The 20,780-nt window shown below is 38.4% G+C and overlaps 1 protein-coding gene across 1 annotated transcript in view; it reads right to left on the bottom strand.

Annotated features, from left to right (window-relative positions):
- Positions 1 to 20,780, bottom strand: part of ESRRG (estrogen related receptor gamma) — a 164,213-nt gene that overhangs the window by 30,543 nt on the left and 112,890 nt on the right. The window contains exons 4-5 of the mRNA XM_059828903.1: positions 19,036 to 19,146; positions 14,408 to 14,569 (exon numbers count right to left, since the gene is read on the bottom strand). Coding sequence (XP_059684886.1) covers positions 14,408 to 14,569; positions 19,036 to 19,146 — 273 coding nt within the window. The remainder of the gene's footprint in view (positions 1 to 14,407; positions 14,570 to 19,035; positions 19,147 to 20,780) is intronic.

Here is a 20,780-nt window from a genome sequence, read left to right as displayed (position 1 = left end):
CCAGGAGTTGACACGTTCGTGTTTGCAAAATCATTCTCCCCACCCTTTGCTCCTTAACAGGAGCTCAACCCGATGGGGAGCTCAAAGCAAGTAGGTGTGCTCACACAAACTAATTTCCATTTAATTAGTTTACCAAATCAAATCAAACAGCTACTGTGAGAATTATTTTTTCATGGAGGAGGCTAAAGGATCTCTCCAAAAGTCACTCCAAAGCACCTGAGGTTCAGCTTCTCGAAGCAGGTTAGCTGAAACAAACACAGCTGACAGGATGCTGCAAGAGCAGGTCCAGCCAGGGCATACAGCTCATGGCAAGAAGTTTCTTAAGGTCAAATACAGTAAGCCCACTGTCTGGCTTTCGTGTGCTGGAAACCTACATAAGGCAGTACAAGCCTACAAAATCCTCTTTTCTTATTTCCGCATAGCCACTTGTGTCGTAGCAGAGAGACAGTATTTTGCACTCTCTCTCTCTCTCATGTCACTCAGCACCGTAAGAAGGCCCAGTAATGTAATTTCCAACGGGCCCAAACTCTTGTTGAAAGTAGCGGTCTGCCTGCAGGTCTGTACTTTTAGGGTCTGTACCCTATACTATTAAAACAGTCTAAAATATCGGGGTAGAAGCTATGCTGTTTAAGACAAGATTTGGGTTTCTTTTGCCAGGAGTGCTGCCAGGATACCAGCGTATGTCTTTTTCTCTCTTGAAAAGCATGTAAATTGTTGTATACAAATAGAGCCATTAATGGAAAGCAAGACATTGCGAATCAGACAATAGACATATCAATTAATCCACGGGATGCACGAGGCAATCAATTTTCCCAAATCAATTTTTAAAAAAAGGATAAAGAAAAACAATTTTAATTTTCACTCCTTTAAAAAGATGGGGACGGGAGGAGGAGAGAGAAGGAAGCTGGTGTGCCAATCCTTCTCACTGTCTGTCTTCACTATGTTCTGAAATTATTAAATGTGAGCTAACTGTGAAAAACGGATTCTGTGTCACTGGAAAAACTGAAGTTTCAGATTAAAATGTCTAAAAAGAGAAGAAAAGAAAGAGATAGGAAGAAGGTACCAAGTATTAGGAAACTTTTGGATCTCAGTCTTATAAACGCACAAGGTGCCTGCACTGGGAAAAGGGGTAATGTTTCTCTTTCTGTGCACTGATGGAAGTGATGTCCTACAGCATTTCAAGTCATTTATTGAAGTTTGGTGGTGGTAGTGGGAATGTTGTTAAGGGAAGTAAAAAAAAGCAATGTCCATTTGAAGCTTGTCTGTGAACTTTGCATGAACCGCCAGGAATAATGTAGTGTGATGACAAGCCAGTTATACCTTCCACTAAATTTGCTGTCTGGAATGAACTGAAATAGTGTTTGGTTTGTGTAATTACGTCCATCTATCTTTATATTCCAGCGGCATATCGCAAATTGAAAATACTAAAAATTGACTGTTGGTTCTGATATTTAATGATTGCCAAAGACAAGACGATGATTTATTGGTTACTTACCGATGTGACACATTTGCATCTTATTAGACGGAGATTACTATTCCTTAAAATGCGGACGAGGCCTGATCATGTCTGATGGATTGATTTGATTTGCAAATGTAATCAAACTAATAAGAGGGAAAAAATGAGCAATAATGCCTTGTTTTTCAACTGGCAATCACTCCCCTGCCAACAACGCTGATATCCCTGACTAAGCAGCCTTCACACAGTCTTCCTGTCTCCTCAAATAAACAAAGGGATGCAAAGAGCTTGATAAGAGGATAACGAGCCAAGTATGGATGTAACATGGAGCCTGTACCTCAGCACTATACAAATGTATCAATGGGAGTACCAGGATAGGACTTACTGTGCCTGCAATTCTTAAAAAGCAGTGAGCAAAAAAGCCAAAGAGCAAAACTCAATGATAAAAAAGCCTTTACTGAGGGAGGGGAAAAAAACTTCCTAAGAAAAGGAAAGTGGTTTTAATTTAGGGAATCCCAGGAGAACACTCCTCACCAGTACAAAAGTTACAGAATAAACACCTGGAATTCCTTGACCTGACAGGAAGTTAATTGGGGAGCGTATTTTGGTCACTACGATTCGAGCAACTGGAATCACTGTCTGTAGCCACAGCATCACAGAACCTATTTCCAGAGGCATGCTGGATGGTGTTTTAAAATCCTCCAAATTCTAAAAGCAGGCTTTCTGTAGATTTTTATCTGCACCATACTGATAACATAAACAGCTAAATAATATATTCCACAATAAACATTCTATCATTCTGGCTAGATGCTGATGTTTCCATAAGGGCTGAAATATGGTTCTAGATAAGAACGGACTCTTATTCTGCTTACAGTAAATGACCCTAATTCTCCACAGTAGGATTCTCTTCCTTGTTAATAGTAATAAAAAAAAAAGCCTTGTGCAAGGAATTGCACCAAGCCCCCCTCCCCCATTTAAACAAAAGTGGTAAGTCAAGCAGAAGGCAAATAAAAAAGCTCTGAGGTCCACACAGGTTTCAGATTGTGACCTGCATATTTAGGGATTGATCCAAAGCACAGCGAAATCAAGGCAAGTCTTTTATTGGCCTAAATGGATTTTCATACAGAGCTTTACTAAAGAGGGAGGGTCGAGTGTGAATGTTGACAGCTGAGGAAGTGATCCTACAAATATTTGGGAACACAGAGAACTCTGCACAGTGGAAGTGTCTGTGTAAATAATGTGATTGTACTTCTTAAATATTTTCAGGACTGATTGCTAATTTGCTTCACTAAGGGATATTCGATAATGTAAAAAAAAAAAAAAACTTGCTTTAGGGAACAGCTATTATGAAGTGTCAGGGTAAAAACAAAGTTGAATATATAGCTCCAATTACCATGCTCAAAGACCTCAAAATATTTTCATAATTTAAAGTTTTACAGCTCATGTAATTTATACTTATTTTAACAGTGGAAAAGCATCCTGGTCAAATTCCAATTAAATAATTACATTTTGCCTACCTAAAATTCTCACTGCATTTTTAATTGGATAGGACACACTTCACTGCTCCTCCTAAATTGTTTAGTGTTGCCGTTCAGTATATAAATAGCTACCACTTTCTACCATGGAGACAGTACACTTGTCCGCGTAGCTATCAATGGCAAATTCTAGTTCACCTGTGTTGGCTGTAGTACTGGAACTTGAGTCACCCGTGGCAGCCTGTGTCCCTATCTCCCCCTGTCATAAGCTCTTTTTAGGTGTATTTTTTTCCTCCAAGCAGGTCCTCTGAAAGATTGTATGTCTGGCATTGATGCCGGCTGATTACGCTTAGGAGTATGCAAATATTCCCTGTCAACACCCTCTTCTCTTGACTGTCCCTCCTGCAGTGCCCACCAGAGCCTCCTGTCAGGCACTGCCCTCTGTAGGTTTATGACAGTGCTGGAATTTCCCTGCACAGCATCTGCACTGCTCGTTCCCAACTCTTCCCTGTGTTCCTCGCCCAGTGCCTTTCTGAAGCACCCTGTTCCCCAGTGGCCGCCTCATTACAGAAACCATGGTGTGGTTCATATGTGAGGATTATGCTACACAGTAAGTTACTCATCATCGTTGAAGTGCTAGGCGCAATCCTGTAATCACTGTGACCTCCAAATTTGTGTTGAATATACTAGGCAAAGTGTTCAGCACAAGTCATTAACGGTGTCTGGAAAATGCTCAGTAACTTGAAACGCAAAGAAACTCTTCAAAATAGACTCCTACCAATTTCACTGAATGAAGATCATCTGGAATTCCCAATGCATATTGCATGTTAAATCTGTAGCAGAAGATTCATTGACACTAAGCAACACGCTCCTGAACACACAACGGTTAACTTTATCTCTGGGAAACTTCAAAATAGTTAAAAGTGCAGAACAGATCACAGAGTAGAATGGCTTTCTACAAGAGACCAATGGGGGGAAGGACTCAAAATTCTTCTCACTGCAAGTGCAGTTAATTAATGAAAGACACAAGGGTCACGGTAACTTCCATATGCTACCGGATATAGCTTGAATCGTAGCACGTTTGGAGTCTAATGCCTGCTCATTAAGGCAGGCACGATGCTATGGCATAGTTATAAGAAAATCTCTGGCTAGAAATACACCCTGCAGCCTGCTAATGTCATGATATATTTATGCCAGTAAATGCAGTGTCTTCTTTGAACAAACATATGAGCAGCAGCCATTGCATGCTAAACTGTTCACCTCGATCTCTCCAACAGCTAGATACACGCAAACTGCAGATTTGCCCCCACCTCCTCTCCACCCTCATCACAAGCCTTTGCCATAGCGTTCTCATGCACAGCATGCCAGGACCTGGTAAGTTAGCTGACCCTACTTTTCAAGTGCCATTTACGTTGAACTTGGAGCCTTCTGCGTCTGTAGTTGGATCTCATTTTGATATTTGATTTCACCTCAACTGTTAATGCAGCTGATTGGAATCGATGGTGCACAACATGGCAGATGAAAACATTTTGGGGAGAAGGTTCAGAGCTATACTGTGAAATTTCCACTCGTCTATAATACGTGCCTCAGAAGTTGGGGGTGGAAAATCCATTGGGCTGACCAACACACTGTCAGAGAACTTTCTCTTTATAGAACATGTTTTCAAATGAAAGGAAGGTTCCGTGTTTTTTCCTCGCATGGAAAATTACCCAAATATTCCTGCCCACTCTACAGTATTAAACTTGGAGACAATGAATTAAAATAACATGGAAAACTGACTTAAAAGTTACCGCCAAGTAAGTGTTCCATCTAAGTAATTAAATACAGGAGCGTTCAGTATCTGCATTCTTTCAGTTCTGTGACTTCTGTGTTTCTTGGGATTCTTTCTCCACACATATATGTGCATATAAATGTGTGTGCATAAATTGAGCGCTGCACAATAAAAAAGCTGACCAGCAGTGAAGGCATGAGTTCATAAAGGTCCTGTATGATCCAGCTGATGCAGAAAGTGATTACCGCAGACTCATTTTTTAAAACTGCCGATTCTGTTATCAGACTGGATCAAGCCTTGCCATTACAACCCAGGTGCTCCCTTGCTATCCCTATACTATATATAACCAGGCCCAGGTCACCATGTGCTCTGCCAGAAACGTGCTGACTGGCTAAGGGGGCCTTGCAATTCAGGTGATTAATCCTATTCTAATGTAGGTTAAGCAGGTGTGAAGCTCAACTCATCCAGAGAGAAAGTAGAGGCATCCTTAGAATTATGGTCTTTAACTGGTCTCAGCTGACTTTAGGAAACTAGACCATCCTGTGCCGCTGACCCAGCCGTACAGGTGGAGACCTGTCTGCTCTAAATCCAGTCTGAGCAATCAGCTCTTTTTCCCCTCCCTCCTCCCATCCTGGATTTACAGTATCAACAAACATGACTGAAAAGATGCTCTTCTCTTCCCCACCCAAAACAAAGTAGATATATTTTTGTTGGAGGCTAAGTTAGATGAGTAAACCTGTTTAGTTTAAAATGGACTGAAAGGTTACCGTAAGAGAGCTATGCTGCTATAATTTTGCTTCTGGATTCCCAGCGTGTGCTATGATCCTTTCAGGGGCCAATTTAAATGACAGGTGACATTCATGATCTTATTTCCAACAAAGCCTTCAGGATTTTTAAAACTGACAAAAAAATCTCTTTGTTTGGATGTTCTTTAAACTCTGAATCTGGCTTGAAAAAAGCCTTATTTTTCTAGAGGAAATGAGTCCCATAAATACAGAAGTGATAGTGAACATAAACGATAGGCTCAATTCTGCAGCATTTGCCTCTTCTGCAAATTCCTCACCTAAGGAATAATGTCAAGATCTGTTCGAACTTCCTTACTGTGTTTCTGAGCAAGGCATCTTCCTGCCTTGTGGCCACGCGTTACTTGTAAGATGCTGGCCATCCTTCAGGTATCGCTTGTACAGTTAGGGGAAGTTTGGGAAAGGATGCCCCCTTCAAAGATTATTTTGGAAGTTTAAATTGTTTCCTACAGCATGCTCCGAACTGGCAGTCTTTTAATATCAGTTGAACTAAATTACGGAGGGTGGAGGTGGAATGACTTCAAAGAGGTAACACGCCCGAAAATCTGATGTGCCCAGCTATCTCCTGTACGGCAGTCCAGACGCTGTCCCACTTGCAAAAGGTCGTTATTGCTGAAGTCTCACATTCAGCTTGCTTACAAAAAAAAAAGAGAATGGAGACTACAGTAAAATTAAAAAGGTTAAGATACATTTAGACTCCCTACCCTCTGGTAATAAGATTAATTCCTTGTTGGCTCAGAAGAAGGAGAACTGAGTCATCTGCAATTTACACAGACCTAATCTAGTAAACCTGTTTGTCACACAAGAAGTGGGTACAAAGGTGAGCATTGTTGTCCTCCAAGTGGAAATACTTGCTTAAAGCTCGATTCTGCACATTGCTGCAGAGACTTTGAGGTGGCGAGTACACACAGGGACAAAGAAAACTCTCTGCTCCCACTGATATACTGAGGACTGATGGGGGTTTATCCCTTCGGGGCCAGATCCTTAAACAACAGAGGCTGGCATAGCACATTTGGCTTGTATACCCACACAACTGATCCTACCGAATGCTCTTGGTCTGTCTCTATAGATTAACTGGGCAAACTACCATACGTATTTTCTTCTACAGATTCTTGTTGTAATGCCTGATTGCTGAGTAAGACCAAACCATTTCCTATGTTTTTATTTTGCATCTTCTTACCCCACTCCCCAAGCCCTCCCAAAAAAACGTCCAGATGTGCTAACGGAATGGATTAATATTTTTTTCTTTTTTTCCTCTCCTTTATTCTATTCAGCATCACCTTTGAACACCTTTAAATATGCAATGGTGTATTTTCAGCCTCATGGTACTTCAGTAACACAGTGTTTGCAAGTAAGGCAGCAGGCTGTGTTAAGTCAGGCTACAAGTCATCCAGGGTAACAGCACACCCTTGATTTTGCTAGAACAATAGGGAATGTCTGCTACATCTTTTTATACTCTTGCATTTAAGAATCAAATAATAGCCATTTTTGTTTACAGAAAGAAAATGAAAAGCACTGGCATTCATTACTGTTGATTTGCTCTCTTTTTATTAATCATTTCTTATTTTTAAAGGGCCACAGGAGTGAACAACATAATGCAATGGTAGGAAGATATTTACCAATTTAGCACCTCATTATAAAACTACTCAGAAACCTCTTTGTCTCTCGTTTAACGTAATAATTATTAGTGGCAACAAAAGTGGATCCCACACTTGCACCATGATTAGCAAGTGATGAATTTGGGTTGAATATATTGCATTTTGCTAAGTAAACCTTATTATATCCCAAATCCTCCGTCTAAAAAACATCTAATTTTAAGAAAATAATTTCCACTCCTGTTTAAATGCATGTTTCCAAATTAACCAGTGATATTCTACAGAAAACTGCCTCTTTTATGCTTGAAGTCTCCAGCTGCCACACAATTTATATCTCTTTCCTCCCCTCTTTGTTTTTCAGCCATTTTCCCTGAATGTCAAAGTCAATTTAGTGCATTTCACTTTGCTGAATAAATCAGAGGCGAAATCCTTGCTAAAAGTGAAAATTTGATTTGCTAAAAGGAGCTTAGGGCAACTATTAATCAATATATCCAGAGTGTCAAAGCTAAGGCCATGATAGACATGCATTCATTTGGAGATTGGTTGAGGCAGATAAAGGGGGACACTGGGAAAAAAAAAAAGTGCAACAGCCAGACAGTGTAGTGTGTATGTCGGGGGCATGGGTGGAGGGAGAGGACTGTTCAAAAAGAAAAAAAAAAAAAGAAAAAAAAAAAGAAAAAAAAAAAGAAAAAAAGGAGACAGTCAGTCGGAAGGAAGAGGCAAGTACTTGTGTATGAATAAAAGGTAACTTAATAGAGACATAAAGTCACTGTTTAATTCTGATCTTGAGAGAAGATTGTTTTAATGAAAGCTTTTTTTAAAAAAAAGTAAAACATAAGAATTGAGCCAAGTTCTTTTGTTACCTGTTAATTCCATTTTTTGGTTTTGTTCATTCTTAAACAAGCTTTTTCAACAAATAGATAGGGATTTTAAAGCCAAAACTAGCAAGAGTTCCAGATGCTTTGGTAAGAGTCTTACTGCACATTTATTTTATATCCATGTATAATTTGCAGGTGATTAGATGTTTACATGCCTGGGATTATATTCTTTTTTTTCCCTGGTTAATTTAATGCTAGTGAAAAATGCCAGAGGTGACTATCCTAGAAACTGAAGTGCTCTTTTTACCCCAGGACATCTATGTCTAGTGGTACAGAAACCTCCTCACCTCTCCATTGCTGTCTGTCTCAGTTCTGAACTGGAACCAGTCTTTTCTGATCAGCACACATACTAAGAGTGTGTACATCTGTAGTTGCACACAGAGCCTACTCATTTGTACTGCAATCAGCTAAAATTTTGCCACTGACTTCAGTAACAGATCCATCAAGAATAGTCTGCCATCATATCTCAGGTGGATATATGAAATAATTTTAAAATAAACAAATGGACCTTTCTGTAACTACCTTTTACCACACTGCAGATTCCTGTTTTGTTTTGAAAATGCTAAGAGACTGTTGACATGTTTATTCATACATTTTCCTGGAAATCCCACCTCCTCCCTGCCGTGCAAAAACACTCACACCTTCTCTGTGATACTATTTGCAAAAAATTAGAAAAAATAAAAAATGCCACCATTCCTAGCACTTCAAATGTTGTTAAAAATATTGATACAAGCAGTGGGAGAGATGAACTGCTGGCATTTTAGGCACACTGCTGTTCCATTCTGCTCAGAGTAGCTTGAATCATCACGGTAATCTACACACTGGCAGTGTCAGGAGGTCCATCCATGCTAATGCTCAAAAAAAAACCCGACAGTCAACTGCTGATCTCCCATATTGTACAATTTAGTGACAGAGGTCAAGGAAGTCAGTAGTTTTTGAGAAACCTTTTGGGGGGAATCTCCACCGGAAAGGCCCAGGGAATGGTCTGCCTCAGATCACGTGTGTCATACAAGTTGTGAGTTCAAGAACATTTCCATCATAGGAAGAGCATGTCTGATTTCCATAATTAGTGCATGTTTGTAGAAGGAGTTAAAAGAAGAGCAGATAGCAGGCTTTTGATAAACAGAAGGCAAAGAGAACTTGCAAAGTGTCCAAGATAGCACACTGATAAAGGGCAGGATGCCCTGATTCCCCAGGAGGCTCAAGTTATTATCACTACAAACGTCTTAGTCAGCACGAAACAGCTCATACTCCATTCCACGTTACATGAGCAGTAAACAACACATTTACATGTCCGCCTGTCTGTGGAGTGACAGGCACCCTGTGACTGGGGGCTCTAGGACAGCTGCAGGAGTCCTCCCGTTGTCTGAAATGGTCCTGGAATTCAGCTAGCAGCACAAGGGACGAGAGAAGGCCTCAACCTTAGCAGAAACAACAAATTTTACAGCAGCAAGCAGCATGGTACAGACATGCAGGAAGACATCCATTCCCCTTCCAGAGCTGAGATTCTGTATTAGCTGCCCCAATAACAATCCAGAGAAGGATTTGGGCATGAACACGATGCTGGCTATAGCTAAAACGTACGTGATTATATACACCAGGTAGTTCCAACACACGATTTCAGTCTGTCTTCGAAGTCCTACCAGCATGAATACTACCACGAAGTAACAGTCAGCATTTTCTTCCTGTCGTTTAAACACATGCTGTATGTCCACTAAGATGTAGATACATAAACAAATACGTGCATGAGAACAGGTACATATATACCTAATTCATATCTGCATGGATGTACCACATATGCACACTCTCATGCTTTCTTGAACATTAGCTTTCCAACGGTGATTACGGTCAACTTTTTCTCTCTACTTTTACCTACATGGGGTGGTATTTATGAAACAGATGATGAGAAAAGGGCATTTTAGAAATGACAACTTTGCAGCAAATCATGTTCTTGTTCAGGATTAGAATGTTAAACTATACCCCTGAGAGCTGCTTTGGAAAGGAAAGCTTAAATATTGTCCTCCACAAAGAGTATGCCGGAACAATAATGTTTCATAAAACATTAACACTAAACTATTCAAAACATCCTTGGATTTGCTCCATCAAAATCATGCCCTCTTTTTTTTTTTTTTAGTACTAGCACCAGTGGCAGTATCAATTTCTAAATATTCCCTTTCTTGAACACTGTTACTGCCAGCAAAATAGGGACACGGTTGAAGACAAACAGGCTTATTTTACTAAATAATGTAACTAGTTATTTTTGATGTATTAGTCTGATTTACTGTTTCCAAACAAATTTTTCATTTTAAGTGCAAAAAGTTGATTTCTATGGTCTGGTTGATGTTTTTTCATGCATGCAAATTTTTTAGAGAACATTTTGTCTTTACCTTCCTGTTATGCACATTTTTAAGAGCTTAATGTTTCCTGTCTCCACTTAATATGAAAGAACATTGCACATTTTTGCTGAATGTCAATGAGATAGTTACATTACAGAATTCGTGCCTAAACGACTCTGATACTGTGACTAGGTATCAGCAGAATCCCACTCCGTACTGGAAAAGAGTTCAATCAATATAATGCAACCAATATAAAATGGAACATCCCCAAAATAGAATGCAAAAGGTAGGAAATTCAACCACCAGTAAATATGGAATTAAGCATGGGTCTCTTATTTAAAAGATACATAAAATAAAATACAACACAATACAACAGAAAAGTCTTGCAGAGGCTCCATAAATATATTTACAATCTATTTAGGTCATTTAATAGGGGTTTTGTCTCATCAGGCAGGAGATGAAGCAGCATCGGCCTCTCCCTAAGCACCTTCAGCATTTTACTAACGAAGTAACAGTACATCGGAGTATTTTAATCTGACACAAAGAACAACAATAGATCTGACTGCTGGGCTGATAATCTTCTTATCACACCCTGTGAAACCTAGCTCTAATATTTGACTGAGCCTCCATTACTCGGCAACACATTCTAAAAAGGCCAACAATGGAGAGAGAATGAAGTGGAGTGTGGAAGTACCTCCATATCTACATAAAAGAGATTAGAGGCGACAGCGTTCCATTTTACAGCTCAATCATATTGTGTTAGCATGCGCTTATCCGAGCGCGGATGAAATTGAAAGAGAAATAAAAAAGAGTCAGGCAGATAGGAACCAGAAAAGCGAGGCATGAGCAATTTCCAAGGATATAAAAGGATGCTAATGGCGGGGCCCTGTCATTCTTAAAAAGGGCTATTAGGGCACCATCATCTGTTCTTGTGCCCTTACGCTCCTCTAACTAAAGTCAAGCATTTCCTAATGCCATTGTGATCTTTTTCTTCTTCAGATAAGACATGGTCATGTTTCATAACAACACACTTTCCATTTATTTGATTTATAAATGCAAGGAGACTAATTCTATTTACTGATAAAGGCTTTCCATATATATTTTTCTTTCAATATTTCCTTTTGTGGATGGCATAGACTTTTTGTTCAATAAAAGCAACTATTGAAATGTTTCCAATAGCACAAAAATACTAATGATTTTATGAAAGCATTTGAACTTTGTATAATTTTAAAACCTTTTTTAGTCCATGACTGCAATGGGAAACAGTTGGCCAGGGCAGAATGTATATTGCATTGTTACCTTTTTATAGATAATCTCATTAAAAGACTTTCTGTTAGAATAGCAAAAACATTATTTTGGTTTCTTCCACAAAAACAAATTTTACTTTGAATTACAATGCTTTACAGCCGAGATCTTTATTAGTTATTAAACACCTGATATATAAGGGCCTTTAATTATACTGAGCCTTAAGAAATCACTATAGTAAAGAAAGATTTGCTGATTGCTGCTTTGCTGTGCTAGGCACAAATTCACTACTGGTATAATTAATCGATTCCAAGAGATTTACACCAAGGATTTACTTAGTCCGCTAAGCTACAGCGAACTTTCATGCAATTTGCACTCTTTTTCTAACTCATCCTTTTTCCAATTCTGTTATGTTTCTGCCTACAGTAACATTTGTTAGCTTAGAAAACAGTCAGCTAGCGCCAATCCAGCTCTTCTACAAGTTGTTTTGTGCCAGAAATAAGCTGAGCGTAAGCAGTCCAAGTTCAGCAGTACTCCATCATTCAAAACCAAGCTACAAAAGCTCATCACATTTGCCCTTTAGCATGTCAAGCCCTTTTGCATTTTTTGTGATCAAATGCCAGACAACAAGCATAGATTTTATCACTGCCCTCTGTTACCAGAATGCTTATAAAAAGATTGTCTTTATTTCCTTTTTTTTTTCCTTCTCATTCCTAAATGGACTCAGGTGAGTAAACTTAGGCAGTGTGACTTTAGCATGGCAGGTGTGTTTCTGAGTTTACCTTGTAATAAAAGGCTGCCTCATGGCAGAAATGTTCCTCAACTGGTTCAGATCGCAGGCTTTAAATTTTCAAGTTTACAGCATCCAATACCTTTTCCACGCTAACCAAAGCCATCATTTTAAAGGCTGCTCAGTCTCACCCCTCTGCTCTTCCTACCCCTCCAGCCAAATCAAAGCTACACAACATATTCACAAATCAAACTGATGAAAAGTTCCCCTGCAACTACTATGGAGCACGGCTAACTTCTTTGAGAGCTACTCTATTTTGGTTAAGGTGATCTAGGTATCTTCCAAAGATGAAACTCAAACTCACTTATTTAACTCATTTTGACTTAATTTGGGGTGCTTTATTAGCAACCAGTGTAAGACAAAGTAGCCAGTATAATATAGAGTGATGTTTAAATTAGTTTACAATTTGCTTGGGCTCATCTAGAACTGCTCTGAACAAAGCCATTCAGAAATGTCAGCTGTGTTCCTAACCACTGTAACAAATTGTTGCCTGAACGCTGCACACCTAATGACTTCAAATTAGCTTCACTGCGATATTGCCTGACAGTTCGTTACGACTGTTAGCAACATAGCTGGCGTATCATGACCAATAAATTGGTTTCAGTGTGGGCTGGGAAAGGGACTTCCATCAATTTGATTAAAGAAATTACTGTAGCATTCAAAGCATAAAGACAAACTAGTTTAAGGAGACAGAAATAAGTTAACTGTACCAGAAAAACATTGCTTGTGATACAAAAGCTTGTTTATACACCATTTGTGGCACAGAGAATGACTAAATTTCATCTGTGTCGCATACTGACTATTTTAGAGTCTGTAGGTTGTTGTCGCTCATCTAAAGTAAAATAATGTTCCATAAATGTACAAAGTGTTTTATTATTATTCTTTGTTAGTGTTTGTATTTATCAAAGATGACCCAGAAGCAGCTACCAGAAGAACTGAAGCCTTGTGCTGTGCCTTGTGCACAAGGGAAAAAAACCCAGGAAGACTATTTCTTTCTATTTCTTTGCGATTTCTTTTGATACTAGAAATAAAATATATTTAACTTTGATAAACAAACAACTGACTGGATTATTTATTCTATTATTACGGTATCCCAAAATCAAATCTAAAATCAGGATGATATATTACTCAGAGGAATTAAAGGTTATCCATTCTTATACTCAATAAGGCTCCACTATCAAAATTAGAAAACTAAAAGCTGATGAAAACACACCAACATGCTCACTCATCTGCTGTACTAGAAAAATACCTTAAGAAAAAAGCCAGTCGTCTTTGTGTGACTTTACCATTTCTGAGAAGTGACAGACTGAGAACCCTGGAGACTCTCTATAAGCTTGTCTGCTAGCCCACAGAGCAAGCACATTGCCCTCAGCAATGGGGGGAAATAAAATATACCTGAAATGTTATCTGAAGAAATAGCTAATCTGAGAAACTGCTTTTGATGACCCTCACTTTTCTTGCTAGTGTCAGTCAGCTTTTATAATATCAACACATTCACATGATGTAGACCGCAGTCCGCTTCACGCAGACCAAGGAGCTACTAAACTGTAAGAGACCTCTTGGTACAATTCAGCTCTCACACTAGTTCATTCAATGAAGAGAACAATTCTTCTGTACCATGCCAAAATATAACTGAATTTTTGCACCTCCTGTGGTCAGTATAAGATAGTGCTGCCTTTATGGAATAGAGGAACCAGACTTGCATTCAACTACTGCTGAATCAGATGAGTACAAAGGAGAGCACTTACACTACCCTTCATACCAGGCTAATGCTCTGGATAGCAAGGCAAGTTTATCTTAATAGAAGTGATACATGAAAAAAATTCATTCACTGAGCAGCATGTAAATCTTATTAACATAGTAACACTCAGAGCAACAATAATACTATTTCCAAGGTAAGACATATTATTATCTAACCTATGTCCTATGTGCATAATCTGGAGTCTAAGAAAACTTTATGCATTGTAGTGAGAGAAAAAATCATCTTTTTTACCAGAACAGAATAACCCACGCGATGATTTCTGTATGTCATCTATTTGCAATAAATACTGGATGTACCTGGAATATGCTTAGCCCATCCAATGATCACCACCAGTTCTCTGTCTGCCAGGTCACAAAGAGTGGTAAGCGCTTTGATGTCACTGTCTGGAACAGTGGGGTCAGGCATAGCATAGATCTTCTCCGGTTCAGCCACCAGCAAATGGGAGACAATCTTGTTATCTGTAAAAATGGTCCAGAACAGTCCAAGATCACCAGTAGCATCATTCTACTTTTCAAACAGACGTCTCATATTTCAAAGTGCACAAGAATTTGTCTTAAGATACTGGACCTAATTAAACCTTATTGTAACTTCACTGGCTTCTACAAGTGGTTACAGCACAAACAAATCCGATCCATTAACAATGTTTATCAAGCTAGACACGCCGTTGTTAAGAAAGTAAATTTAATGGAATGTAGAAATACATGATCACCTCTTAATATTGGAATACAAACTTTGTAGAAAAATATTCATGCATTATAATGTATTTTGGACTGTCCAAATAGAAAAGTTGTGCCTTCTTCTGATTACCTGCAACCCTCCGCCTCCCCAAAGGCAGGTGTATTTTTTGAGGGAGTAAATACCACAAGCAATTGGTCAGTCACTAAAATGTGTAACTTCTGTCAGTGACTCCAACTACGATTCTTTGTTTTAGATGTCACTGTTAAACTGTTGTAACAGAAATGGTTTCAGAACTTTCTCAGTGCTCATTATCCCATATATCTTATATTACGGGTATCCTCCTGTTAAAATGTTAAGAATTAATTTGTACTCCTTGGGGCTTATGCTGTGAGAAAAGCAGGGTGTTCTTAATATATTTGCTTTTCAGTGAAACACAGGAATTTAGAATCATGTATAAAAATAGCTTCTTTAAGTACAAAAAAAGCCAGCCAGGAATAGCTATTAAAATCAATGAGAATAAAGAATGTAAAACTAAGGGAAGTATCTATAGATGCAGACCCGACCTCAGAAAACTGTTTTTGTGCAAAGAATGATACTTTATCATATTCACACAATGGTTATTTTTACCTGTATAGCATTTTAATTCATTAATATTTACTTTTTCATCCAGATGAATTGTGAAATCTATTTGGAATAGTCATTTAAGTTGCAAGGAAAAGTGGGGAAAAAAAAGAGTAGGAGAACCTGGAAGATTTACTATACAGTGTTGCTTTTCTATAGTTTATAAATAGTATAAACATAAAATGAGCATTATATCCATGTGGAGGCACAATGGAAATATCTTATCTCTATACAGGAGCCTGATTTGTTACTCTGAGAAGGCAGAACTGAAAAATGGGAAAAGGACTAATTCATTAACCCTCCTAATACAGGATACATTACTATACTTCTCAATATATTCATGTTTTACCTTTCACAGTAGGTACATCTTGTGACCTCAAATGCACCACCAGAATTGAAAGCCCAAATATCACCCTTTAGTGAATTTACACTAATCTGTTCCCTTCCATGATAAGGAGTCATGAGGCTTGATATAAATGGGATTCCACTGCGAGAAGGTGCAGAGTGTTTTCTGACTGAAGAGAAAGCTGACAGAGTTAGTATAATTTTCCCCTTCTGCATGTAAGTGACAGGATGGACCACGCTGTCCTTCTGTGGAGGAGCTGCAATGGAAGCTGATGGGGACGTGACTTGCCCAGGAGCATCCAAGAGGCTCCTTACCAGCCCATGACAGATTTCCATAAAATACTCACTTGATTCAGATTTCTGATACTTTACTGCTCTTTAGTGACACAGACTCCTCGATTCTGATCTACTGTCTCCACAATTTTTGCCTTACTCCAAATTTGTGTGTCAGAAGCTGTGATATACGTTAGCCCTTCATAAAATAAGTGCAAGAGCCAACTAGAAACCATCACATCAAGCATGTTTTATTATAAGGGGATATATTCATGCTTTATATGAACTATAGGAACCATGCCAACTGAGTAATTCTTGATCTCAATATTCTACTGATTATCAAACTGATTAACGAGGAATCCTATTCTTATTTAAAGATGACAGATGGTAGTTTTAACTTATATTGGCAAACAGCCTTTGCACATAATTTTTTTTTATTTTTTAAGCAGTCTTTTCATATCCTGTTTGATTTCACACAGAAAACACCATCTTTTTAAGTGAGAAAAGATAACATCGCTTCTTCCCAAATTCCAGTATTTTTACATGTATTGAAAAGTAGGATAAATAAATTAGAGTTTCTTAATATCAAAACACATATAACTGAGGACTTCAACTGCGTGGTTTTTTAACCAGTGCTAAATGAATGAAGAAGCACTCACATCCCCAAGTTCTGGGTTTTTTCCCTGCATACAGAAGAAATGGGCAAACAACCTCTTTCATTTTTTTTATTAGGCTCCTCACCAATGGCTTTTTGTAGATGATTCAGGAATATTGTATATTTTGACTCAGGATTCGCAAAATTTCAAATTCTTTTTATTTTTGCAATCAACAAGATCTACAGGCAGGCCATCGGATTCCATGGTGAAGCTGGAAAATACAATACAGGCCAGAAGTAGGTGCAGGAAAGATACTCCAAACACCTGTCCTTTCCCTATAGTGGGAAAAAGCTACCTGTATTGGAGCGTGCATTAGTATAGACCATAGGAAAATTCTGAATGTACTCAGAAAGCTCCATCACTCAGGAAATTGAATAGCCATGAGCACTGTTTCTAGGTAAATCTTATTTAATGTTTCCCTAATTAGAATCAATAGAACCCAATTTTCATTCCTGTGACTTTGTTACGCACAAACTATCAGTCAGGTTCCAGAAAACCTCCCAGGCTACTTCCACACAAAACCATGTCTTGACACTTATCTGACAGGATTTAAAAATTAACTTTTATAAATGTTTGTTACAAAAATGTTTGTAATCGGACGAGCTGAGGAAAATGAAGGGAGGCACTTAGATAATGAGCAATGATTTATAAGGAGGTTAGTTTATCTCAGACAAATGGAGCTTACAGAAATTGGTGTAGTTATCGTCTTAAAGGTAATGTAATGCACTACTTTGCAGTAATCTTGGGTTTACACAGAGATTCTTGTGTTTCAGTACAACAGCGTTAACCTCTGTTCATATTAAATGGCTTGGGGTTTTTTGGGTTGATTTTTTTTTTTTTTTTGCCTGTTTGGTCTTTGCTTTTTTGGTATGCTAGGCTATCAACATTTCTACTCAATGACAGTATCAAGTAAATGAAAAACTGACAATCTGTGCACCCAGGAAAACTAAACCTCTAATGAAATTAAGCATTAGAGTTTATTAAATTTTATTGTATTATCAGAAAGTTTTTATTATAATGTGCAAAATCTGCTTAGTGCAGCCCTAGATTGTATTTACAGAACGGTGAGACAGCTTACGGAGGCTGAGTAGAAGATGCCAGATTGGACAATTGAAGGAATATAATCAGCATAATGTTTTTTGGAAAGGCAAAAGGAAACTATGCCATATGTTCACTTAAGCCTTAATTTTATGTAAAACTGGCTGTTTTTTCTTTGACACAGCTAAAATGCCCTTTCACTTACAGTTCAAAGACTGTTTATTTGCTCTCCAGGTCCCCATATGCTCAAACGTGTTGTACACAGCACTGTCCCCTACTGGGGAACACGAATGGGAACAAATTCTGTTTTCCATACAGCCAGGTATTTTCAAGAGCCTAAAACTGACATGTGTGTTGTCAGAGGCATAGGGGCAGAGGCAAATGGGAGACAAGGAGGAGTTTGCCCTCCTTATTTCTCTGGCTTATTTCTCTTTTCTAGGAACAAATTAACCTTCTCAGCAGGAGCAACTGGACATGTGTATTCTCATTTGAATTCGGAATAGTTTACAACACTTTATACAGCGTGTGTGCCTTTGCAGGGTAATACACTAGCCTCTTGCATTACAGCTATAATGCTATTAAATTTACTTCATGGAATTAGTACAGTCGCTGCTTGAGTTTATATAAGCTGCAAAGCAAAACCCCTAACTATTTTTAGTTAATCGCAAAGAGGATGGAACTTGTATTTTAGCAATGAGATGATCATCTCTCTCTCTCTCTCTCTTAATTTCAGCCTGGCGAGATACAATCAAGGACATTATTAAAACATAACAAAACAAACCAAAAAAATCCATAAGGGTACTAGAGCCCAAACTACCAATCTATGCTTGTTATTAGTATGGCATATTGCTGTTGTAATCTAATGCTAGGTAGTATATTAATCTATAGGTATAAATTAATGAGGCTCTTAATGTATTTTCATTGGGAGATTGAGCAGTCAAACTCATTTAGTTAGTGAAAACTACAAAAATCAGTTTCTTGTGAAATCTGAAACTAGAAGCTTCAATGAACTAATGATCACAGTATGAACCATTTTACATACCACTGAAAATAAAGACAACCTGTAAATGTAAAATTTGCACTGCATAAACCATGCTTTTATACACTTCCACCTGTAAAAATATTCTTTGTTCAACTCCACTTGAGAAAGACAAGCATATTTAAAAAAAATATGTTAACAGCTAAAGGGATATAGTGTTCATGGTAGCATCTTCTGACCAAACCCTTGCCCCAGTCAGAATGAGCTCAGCAAACAGGACTAGGAGTCAATACCTTGTATTCAAAGAGAAATTTTATATATCTGGTGTACTCACATGGCTTTTTTGCTGGCTGAACTAGCTGAGGGTTCAGGTATGGGCTATTCTCTGCATCTATTCTGCGCTTGTACTTCTGGCGACCTCCACGTACTCTGTCTAGGCGGACACCTACGTTAGGAAAAATAAGCAAATGTAATTAAATATATTATGAAGATGCCTCTCAGGTAACAATCTTCTATCTCCTGCCTTCCAATATTTATTTAAAATGCATGTTTATTTCAAAAGACTAATTTTAGAAAGCAAGGGAAAGCAGCACTACAATTATTTGCAAGCTGTTTAGATTTTCACACATGCAAGACTAAATATACAACATCATTTCCTGTTCATTTAAAACCATTTGTTCATTTTTACATATTATTAAAGACAGCTAACAAGTTTAGTTTCCATTTGAAAGAGTCTGATCTGAAGTCACCTTTGCCAGAAGCGTAAGTTCAAAGCTATAATAAACACCACGGATATACAAGGCTAACATTATGAGTAGAGAAGTACAGAGAATTAGAACTTCAGAAACAATGGGTGCTGTATAGAGTTTAGATAGTCAGTCCCAATGCTTTTAATTAACATGGATTAACATGGCCAGAGGATACAAAGTAAGTATCCTTAGTAAAGTAAGAACGTATATGTGATTTAAAGACCCAAAATGGTTCATGAGGGTTTGAAAGAAATTGTGTGGGTGTTCATTTAAGGTGTCATCAATGATGAATTAACATTTGTGTTCTACCTCCAAATTGTTCATTGCTTCAGTAAAGCATTCTGCTATCTGTTTTGTACGGATATGTAGGAGTTTACCTTCCTGAAACAAGCTACAGCTGCTCTCATAGACAAAATGAAAAAAGGGAGGGGAAAAAGAAGATGGTAGGTCCTATAAAACAATGTAGTATTTCTATTTCCTTCTGAGTCACCCAGGCAAATTTCCAGACAACCAGGACAAATGTCAGTATAACCACGTAGTAACATAACACTGAAGCTGAAAAATTCGGCATGTATGCAGGGCAACAGGACAAGTAATACCAACTCCAAAATTTGTACCTGATGACATGGATTTAACTAGACAAGAATGCAAGGACACATTACATACCAATGTTTCCCTATGAGTCATGTAATAAAGTGCAGCTCACTCTCTCACTTTTCTTTTCATTGTCTGTTTTAGCTCTCTCCCCTCTATCTTTTCTATTGCCATTATTGTGCCCTACTCTACTACTTCCCATCTCCCTGTTCTCTCTCTTGCAGGAAGTATCTCCAGAACTGGCTTCTGGACTGCAGAGAAGCCACCACCAAAGAAGTTACAGTTTATGTGCACAGCAAGAAAAATAGGGCACAGAGTTTACGTGCTGCCCATGAACCTGCACTGGTAGCACAGTCTCGTTACCAGGAAACATCTGTCAGTCCTCGTTTATCCTCAAAAACCAAAGAGGATTGACTGGGTTTTGGTGAAGAAAAGCCATTTTGCCAAATAGGCAGAAATCCAAGGCCAACTCTCTTTGGTTTGGTTTTGTTTCTTCTTCTTCTCTATTTCTTGCTCTTTTTTTTTCCCTGTTCTACCTCCTACTCTCTGAGCTGGCATGAAACTAATACACCAGAATGCTCACTAGCTGAACCATGGAAGACGGCAGTTTACAGATTCAATTCCGTGCTCCTCTACCAGCGGGGAAGGCTTTGTGTGCACTGGGTTCTCATTCACCCAAACGGACTGTTGGTATCTATAAAGGTTAGTAACACAGGAGATACTTGGCCTAAGGTCA

The sequence above is a fragment of the Gavia stellata genome, chromosome 2, assembly GCF_030936135.1.
Source record: "Gavia stellata isolate bGavSte3 chromosome 2, bGavSte3.hap2, whole genome shotgun sequence".
Classification (NCBI taxonomy): Eukaryota; Metazoa; Chordata; class Aves; order Gaviiformes; family Gaviidae; genus Gavia; species Gavia stellata.
The sequence above is the reverse complement of the archived record's forward strand: the minus strand, read 5'-3'. Positions and strand labels throughout refer to the sequence as shown.